Consider the following 9,221-nt stretch of genomic DNA (forward strand, 5'->3'; position numbering starts at 1 on the left):
CACCTTTCCAAAATCTACTTTAAATTATCAATATTAACGCAAGACTGCCATCTGGTGGCTGGTATAATTACACTTAGTAGCGAGGGCTGTGTGTGCCAGAGTTCTGTGAATATTCCCTTTTAATCAAAATCAGAGCATTAGAGTATGCATCATATAGGAAAGAAACAGTTTTTTCTGTGGAATATTTTAGTCATCCTGTGTCAGGAAAGATGGCACAACAGAGGCAGTGTTGTGATGGAGTACGCTTCGGCATTTCTTCCAGCAGATGCTCTCTGTCATTAAGAATAAAGCCTACGCAAGCCCTCCTTCAAAGGCTTAATGCCTTAAGCCTTCAAAGTTGGCGAGTAGTTTTAATGACTAAAAAAATCACCATGATCAAAGCAGCTCCAACCAAGTTGAGAGCTTCCGCATGGCTCAAAGGCATAATCCTATTCACTACTTAAGACAAAGCGAAAAGAACAAAAGGAAGGAGTGCTCTTTTTGATTCCAGGAGATAATGTAATTTCATGAGGGCTCTCCTGGATAAAATCTTTTGAGGACCAGACTTGTGCTTTCATTTTCTTGGTTAGTAACCAATGGCTAAAAAGTAGTTGAACAGTGAAAGTTTACCGATGGGAATTGTAAAGAATTTAACAATTCTGGTTCCGGTTCCTCTGCACAATTTCAGTTCTTGAAATCGTTCTGCTTCGTGGGAGTGGGTGGGTGTCAAACTGTTATTTTTGTGCGATTTGTTTGTCACAAAACTATTAGATTGTAGAGCTTTTGTTAGTACATTACCAAAATGCATTTTTAATGTGTTTTTTTTTTTCACCAGGACTTCTTCTGTTGAATGATTATTTACAAAAATCTGTTAAAATAATGTGGGCTGATGTCTTTAGCAACAGCATATACCAACAATTAACACCCTTAATTGTTATAAATAACCCTCACGGTAGGTCTGTCTTTAAAGTATTCTAAGTTCGCATTCAAAATCAATTCCCCTATGGAGGAAATGAATGGAATTACTTCCGAAACCAGTTTGTTGCACTCTACAATGCCCACAATATTACCAAATAGAAATGTCTGTTCTGATGTGACGCAATAAGCATTTGGGATTTGAATTTCACTGGAACCACCAGTGGTTATCGTATTGCTATGGCAATGCACGTTTGTTTTGTACGTAATGGATTCAGATCCAAGCTATGGTTTTCAGAGGGATTTGTGGGTTGGGTTGAGCGCCGTGTAAAATGAGATACGGGAGACGATTAAGTGCTTGAATTTGGTTTATGAAAGCAGATGCCGGCTCCTCTCCTCTCTCCCAGATTTATTGCATTATTTGCCTGACAAACTCTCTCTGATTCGTTTTATTCAGCATGTTCAAGGCAAACAAAGGCCAGCCAGCTAATAGAACCTCATTTGCCCCTGAACTCAGTGAATTCCAGGACAGAGTGACCTGGTTGCTCGCTTTGTGGTTTCTCCTAGAAGATGATTTGGCCTGTGCCTGGGCCTTTGGGGACAAATATGCTGTGACCTTGTAGCCTAATCTTTTAGTATGAACAACAGTTGCGTAGTTGTTCCGACCTCCATCTGTAGTGCAACCACAAGCTGCCAATCTGTTAAAAGTTGGGCTAATACACAGTCTCTTTTCCTGCTGGAGCCAAGGCAGTAAAGATGATTCATTTACGATCCTCAAAAGGGAAATAGGAATAATTAATTATAACTTATATTTGGATCAGTTAATAGAATTGACTTGATGTAGCTGGGTTAATATTACAATCAATGAATCTGTTCGTCCAGCGAACTCTCAGTATTGATCATCTATCAACTCTCAGAAAGGATTTTTTCCATGGCTTCAGGAAAATAACTCTTAGCTGTGATCGCATCATTAAAGTGACGTTGATTTGCACACAGTGACCATGAATGTGCACAAAAGTATTATTTAACTAAATCACAAACACACAACTAATCTAAACAAACTCATACACACAAAGCACGCATACATGAGTAAAAAGAAAAGTGACCGGGAAGGAAACTGGAAATAGAAACCTGGAATGAAACTGGAAAATAACCATATGAACAGAACCATCAGTTTCTTAGTTTAAAAGAACCTTGTTAAAGGGGTCTGCAGCTTTTACTAAACCTGTTTAGTTAGTTAATGGCGATACTTGCAACGCCTAAGCCTTTGAACGAGCGTACGGATGCAGTCTCAGGAGAAAGTCTTGATGGTTTCGTAAGTCGATGGTGTTGAAGTTGCAATAAATTTCTTACACGTTGAACGAAGAAATGATGATGAACTTGTGTTAGTTTGACTGTTGTGGTTGATGAAGTTACACATGTGACCAGAAGTCGCAGAGAAGAGTAGTAAGAGAGAGAGAGAGGTCACTATGCTGATTCTCTGTAACCCACACAGGGGTCACACCTTTCAAGTTCGGCTTGACCAATGAGAAAGGTGCAATTTTCAAGCGGGGAAAGTTTCTTTGTTTGAAAGCTGACTAATTTTAATGATTGGAGTAAATTAGCAGTTTGTGTCCTTTTATGCTCTGGTTAATATAACAAGACAATGCATGCCATGAAGTGATGTACACCAATGTCTATGGTATTAAATGAGGATTATTTTGATAGGAAGATGGTATAGATGAGGTTACATTAGTTTTTGGTTCTATCATAAAGCATGCATAAAACAGAGTATACAGTACAAAAGACACATAAGATAATCATACACACAATGTCCTGGAGATATGCATGTTCGTTTGCAGAAGGTTCTGAATGAATGGGGAAGAGTCCTTTTTTTATTGGCATGATGTTTGTTTCTTTTAGTCGTAAATGGCTTTCGTGCCTGGGTGTTAGTTGCTCTTAGGGGGTTGTCCACAGATCTCTAACACATATTTTGCCTTTTGGGCGAGTGGGTTTGCTGGATTATTCATTAAAGTAATGGTTTCAGACGGTGTGCAGCTGTGAAAGATGAGTTTTGTGGAAATTGATGAGTAACTTTCTTTCCCCCAGTAACATCTGCATTTGATCTGTTTTTACTGAACTGGAAAACTGTGGCATGAGGTTTGACAGTTTGTCAGAGCATTTCTCTCTCACCTCTTTATATTTACCACTGTGAAGGAGAAAGCATGTCTCTGTCTCAACCTCACCAGTGTCACAGTGAGCACAGACTCGTACTTCCTTTGGCAGCCGTGTCTGTGTCTGCCTTTTTTTTTTTTTTTATACCAGACTCAATCGGTGAGATATTTTTTTCCCAATGGTCCAAAATATGAATCTTTGCTTTCTTGGGTTTTAAGGGCTTCATGTTGTAGGGGGAACTTATTGTGTGTATATAATTTGAGGGATCATTTTTGAATATGTATTAAAGCATGTGCCTAGTTTGGCCTTGTGTGTGTTAGTCGATGTTTCTAGAATTCAGCAGGGACTCATTGCAACATTGTATATTCACATTACACTACTGTAGCATTAGTCAAAATAAATATATTTATTATTTTTGATTGTAAACCGAACGGTCCATTACATCCATAACAATACGTACACATATACACACATATGCACATTTAAACTCCGGGACTCGTATGCAAAAAAAAAAAACTGCAGTATTCATATTCATAAAGAAAGGGTTTCCTAGTTGTTGTTGGTGATAGATCACCCACTCTGGTTTATTTCTGTCCCAGTTTCTCCAAGGCTTTATGTAAGATCTTCAGGTCATCCCTCATCTGCCCTAAAACTTTCTGGATCTTACAAGGCTCATCCAGGACCTCCATGCTGCAAGTGTAGGGATCATATCTAATGGAAAAGGGCTTCTGTATTGTAGATGAATATTGCCTGTGGAACGACAGCAAGAGCACTCATCAATGATAACCTGGGTGAAGAAATCTACAGATCATTTCAGAAACAAACAAACACACACCTCAGCTTGTGTTTGGCGTCCTCAAAGCTCTCGGACACAAAGTAAATGGGCTGATATGACTGGTCCTGGTATGGTTGGACTGCAGTCTCAGGTGGGTTGAATGACTTATATTGGGGCTCATTAGAAAGGGCGTACTGGAAAAAGACAATTCATTATCCATTTAATTTTCAAATAAATGCTTTTTTTTTTTAAACTTTCTATTCATCAAAGAGTCCTGAAAAAATATATATCATGGTTTTCCAAAAAAAACATTAAGCAGCAAAAAATTGTTTTTTTGAGCATCAAATCAGCATTTCAGAGTGATTTCTGAAGGATCATGTGACACTGAAGGATGGAGTGCCATCACAGTAATAAATGATACTGTGAAATATATTACAACTGAAAAGTTACTTTGATAACTGCAATACTATTTCACAATATTACTGTTTTCACTGTGTTCTGGTAAACATAAAAGACTGGATATAGTGGTTTTGCAAGTCAGGGTCGTAATGAGTGTATCAATATTAAACAAGCAAAGAAACAAATAAATAAATTGTCTTACCAAAAGTTCTCCATAGGAGGACAGAAGTCCAGCCCCATAAGCCTTCACTGTTCCGTTTTGCTTGCAGAGGCCAAACTCCACTGTAAACCAGTACAGCTGTGTGTGAAATTTAGAGAAATTTAGACTTTTGTTAGGCTACACAAACAAACATTTATAGTACATGCATACAGGAAACTAAATAAACAAAATGGTTGATATAAATGGCTGGCTTTGCGATTTCATTCAAGGACAGAATATTTATAGATAATGGCCTTTTAATCAGTTCTTGTCATTTGAATGAAGCAACACAAGGGGGCACTAAAGACTTGCTTTAATACATTATTCTTCAAAGTATTCTCACGAAATATTTCCATGTACTCACAGTGGACAGTTTCTCAATATCCTCATCTGATGCTCCAAGTGAGACAAGGCCAATCTCCTGCAGAGTAAAATATTCAGTGTCAAATACAAACTGTTATTCAGTATTGAGAGGTTGAAGATTCAAATAAGGCCTTTCTGTATTAAGTTGACTTGCATTGTGAATGGCATAATAATAGCCAGGTTCACGCATTTTCTATTTTGACTAAATGATTTGTTATGTAGTATGGACATTTTCTTTGTAATACCTGTGAAAACTGAGCAAATTCGTTGTCTGCAAGCATAGGGATATGTCCAAGTAGCTCATGGCAGCAGTCGCTGTTGACATTAAAATTTAGTTATTTAATATATATAAATAATGTGCATTTAAGGGGACCTATTATGCCCTTTTTCAAAGTCTTGGTTTTGCTTTGGGGGTCTACTAGAAAAGTTTTTAATGCTTGAATGTTTGAAAAAAAACAACATTCTTTTAAACATATTATACAATGTTGCAGCACCTCTCTTTCGAGTCTGTCAGTAACACTGTTTAGTTCCGGTGCTCTGATTGGTCAGCTGGACCAGTGTCTTGTGATTGGTCAACCGGTTCAAGCATATTTCGGGAATGTTACTTCCCTTACCATAACCGCATGTTTCAAAACTCAACCAGGCCTCTTCCCTTTTTTCTGTGTATGCTTTTGGTGGGAATTATTTAAATGAGGAATATTGTGTACGTTCCTGGAAGAAAACTCAATACTACAATCGAGGCATTTGAGAGTTCAGAAACAGTGCTTACTGATATAGAGAATAACTCCCTTTGGAGTGGACTTTGTGCTTTTTAATTAAACAGACATGTTTCATGTTCGGACAGCAACATTACACTACATTTTTTTTTAAAAAGTAAAAAAGCATAATAGGACCCCTTTAAAAAGTTTAGCAAAATGTGTCACTGCACGTACGGTTCAGGAGAATGCATGGGAGCTGAAGGGTGACGAATGTACTGGGTGCACTGAAACACCCGGAATGCTAGACTGGCTAGGAAGTCCCGTGCAGAGAGCAGCCCTGCCACTGGCCGCAACTGAAACCCTGTCCTCTCTGAACAAAAGCACACGCAGACACAGAACATGGTTCAAATCAATGTAAATCGCAGTTTGAACTTTTTGCACACAAAAATGAAATAAGCAGGCCTGTTTACCTTTGAGAAAAGCAGACACCTCTCCGAGCTGAGGGATCTTGTCTTCCCCGTACAAACGTTCGCTCTCCAGTTGGCCCAGGGCTTCTAGAAACTGTCCGCAGGCATGACTGGGGTACAGACTGCTCAGAGTCCTGTAGACCTCCCTCCTGCCTCATCACAAAAAGCGCTCTTAGAATCATGCAGTCGTGCGTAGAGTTAAAGAAGTAATGACTGCAATCAAACTCATAATAGGGAAACCTACCAAGTTGCAATCTCTTCTGGAGTGTAAACCACTACAGGTAAAGGGTCACCACTACAATGACAAAAGAAAGATCTTTATTTCTTCATCCTAAAATATATTTACATAGTTGATGATTGAAGTTCATGCATTAATTACATATTATATATATATATATTTATTTATTTTTTGTTAAATAATCTATTTTATAATAACAATGATAGTATTAATTAGTTATTAATTGATGTTTACAGTAATGTATATTATTGAAATTATATATGAATACATTTTTATTAAAAAAGAATCTGATTAATTATCAGAATGCACATTTTACAATAATAATAATAATTCATATTATTGTTATTACTATTTTCAGATATAAAAAAAAAAGAAAGACTTACTGCTTATAGTTGAAAGCCAGTGCAGAAATTAATTCTCTTCGTTTTCTGTATTCTGGATCGCTGAATCCCTGAATAATACAATAAAAAACATACAATATAAAATCCTGATCATAAATAATGTCCTGCTTTTCACTGTTGTTCACTTACAGGATGGTCCTGGTCCAGATCAGGGTCATATTTTGTTATCAGATGATTGCATTTGTCCAGGTCAGAAATCTTCTTTGGAAACCAGGGAACTAGGATCAAAGTAAAATTGACATTTAATAAAATTTAATGATTGAAAATACATTTCTTCTGGTGTCATATGCAATATAGAATAGCTAAATCACCAACTTTTTTCCTCTTGCACTATTCGCACTTCATCAGCAACTCTTTTTAAGGAGTTGATGAAAATGTCCGTGTCGGAGCAGTGCACTTCACATCTCATGAAGAACTCCAGATCCTCTCCAGTGCTCTTCTTCGTCTTCCTGCTCGGCCGACTCTCCAGATGAAGGAGCTTGGCTTCGAAAGTCTAAGTTGCAAAAACCAAACATTTGTAATATGTATAAACACTAGAAATGTCAGCTTTACTTGTGTAACACTTTCCAGTGTATGCTTCAGGACTCACAAAGTTGAACATGTCTGTCATGTTTTTAGAGTCCTTAACCTGTTTTATGTGTTTGTTTCCAATTTCAGTTTTTGCTTGCCATTTTAAATTTAAATTAATGTGGGGTGGTAATGAAGATGGTTTTATTATTGAGTAGAACATTATGTTTGATTTCCACAATAAATTCATGCACAGAACTTAAAATGTTTACTATTGTTTTCTATTAGTGTTAGGTATTTTAAGGTGACAGTTACTAAAAATAAAGGTTGCAAAAGGTGGGTTTTTGAAGTGTTGCTTTAGAAGAACCATTGTGTTTTTAAGAGTACATGTGTTACATATAGCCAACTTTCTATAGTAATAACAGTAAAATTGCATTATTAAAGTAACTAACCCTAAACCTTGTATAGTAAGTTAATCAGTATTACTACTCAGTAGCTTTTTTTTTGTTTTTTTAAACTTCCTTATTTGCAACAACATAACAAAACTGTGAATATTATAGTATGGAATATTAAACTAAATAGCTATAAGACACATCATGTGGAAAATCATTGAAACTTATGTATTTTTGTGTGTTGCAACACCTGTAATTAATGAATAAAAAACAACTAAGTAAAAGTACGCACCTCAAAGACTTTGCCAGCCTTGAAAAAGCCAGCGTTTTTCTCATTTTTGAGAGCAAAGAGGAGGTTGAGGGTGACTTTGCCGCTCTTGTCCTCCTCAAACACGAAGCTGTCCCCGCAGCGCGACGGGCCCGGAGATGACGAGCCGCTCTCTCTGTCGCGCCGCGCGTCCTCGATCAGACTGCGCTTTCTGCCGCCCAGCGGGATATTCTGCACTATACTGTCCGTCTTCATCGATTCTTAGGGGAACAACTGACCACTATATCTAAAATAAATATATCCAATTAATCGTTGTGTTGACACTAAATGAGTTCAAATCTACCCAAATGCGGAGAAAACTCTATGTTCACTGTGGGGCCACAGCCTTGCGATTTATATCGTGCGGGACTTTATGTAAATGTGTTGCGCAAATGCACGTCTGATTTCATGCTGAGATGCGTCATGAATTTGTCTTTTATTTTACGGGCACCAAATAGGCTAAGAGCCGTGACACGTGACATTTCACAGGTGCTTCACAGCCAAAAGCGACAAATTACATAAACTAAACGCCATTTTGTGAAAGGTCAGACCTAAATGAGTCTTTATTGGAAATATATAAATATATTTTGTTTTTAGGGTCCTAAATGATGCAAAATTGGCTCATTGAGACCGTGCTGCTCTCCAAGGTACTGAAACGGACTTCTGCTGTGCGCATGCTATTTACGTGATAATGCAAATAATAAATTAATTATTATAGGCCTCCATAATAAATTATATACAAAATTAGTAGTAGTAGTAGTGTAGTAGCCCATCTTAATAATACAAATACTAGGCCTACTAATAATAACAATAATAAAAGAAAGATAGAATATTTTGTAATTATAACAACATAACTTTTATTCATTTTTTTAAAATACATGTGACAAAGCATGCATAACATTTAAGTCACAGATAAATGATAAATGCAGTATGCTGAATTGCGTCACAGTCAAGCGAAGCTGCAAATTATTAAGCTTTGATTTAATAAAACATATGAACGCATGTAAAAATAAAAGCACTCCCGCCAATTCGTCCCGCCAAAATGCATTGGCTCAACACAGTTCCAACAAGCCTTTGATCCTGTGATTCATTGATTGCGGGTTTGGAAAAATCACAGCAACATTGTGCGACAACAAGAATCAACAGCTGAAGCAAATTCTGTACGGTAGGCAATCTATATTTCTGTACGATTAAACTACCAAGATTCTAAAATAGTCTACATAGTAATGTATCATATATAACAAATAGCTATATTGCGAGATGCGCGCCTCAGAATGCCCGAAGCTCTTTGGTATTTACATGCGATTTGTTTGACATGTTTCGTGTTATTTATATTTAAATACGTGGTGCCATATATTTCGACTACAAAAATTAGGCTATAAATATTGTCTGCATGCAATACGTAATGACTAATTTAATATTTAATA

The 9,221-nt window shown here is 37.0% G+C and overlaps 1 protein-coding gene across 1 annotated transcript; it reads right to left on the reverse strand.

Annotated features, from left to right (window-relative positions):
* Positions 1-3,458: 3,458 nt before the first annotated feature.
* On the reverse strand, positions 3,459-9,193 carry th2 (tyrosine hydroxylase 2). Its single transcript, XM_079623982.1, has 12 exons — positions 7,780-9,193; positions 6,904-7,081; positions 6,718-6,806; positions 6,571-6,638; positions 6,194-6,244; positions 5,953-6,098; positions 5,717-5,852; positions 5,030-5,099; positions 4,786-4,842; positions 4,425-4,520; positions 3,884-4,017; positions 3,459-3,798 (listed from the first exon to the last, which is right to left on the reverse strand). The coding sequence occupies exons 1-12, from the start codon at positions 8,008-8,010 to the stop codon at positions 3,633-3,635; spliced, it is 1,422 nt and encodes a 473-aa protein (XP_079480108.1). The 5' UTR covers positions 8,011-9,193; the 3' UTR covers positions 3,459-3,632.
* Positions 9,194-9,221: the final 28 nt, after the last annotated feature.

This window comes from Phoxinus phoxinus (assembly GCF_949152265.1).
Source record: "Phoxinus phoxinus genome assembly, chromosome: 9".
In the NCBI taxonomy this organism is placed as follows: Eukaryota; Metazoa; Chordata; class Actinopteri; order Cypriniformes; family Leuciscidae; genus Phoxinus; species Phoxinus phoxinus.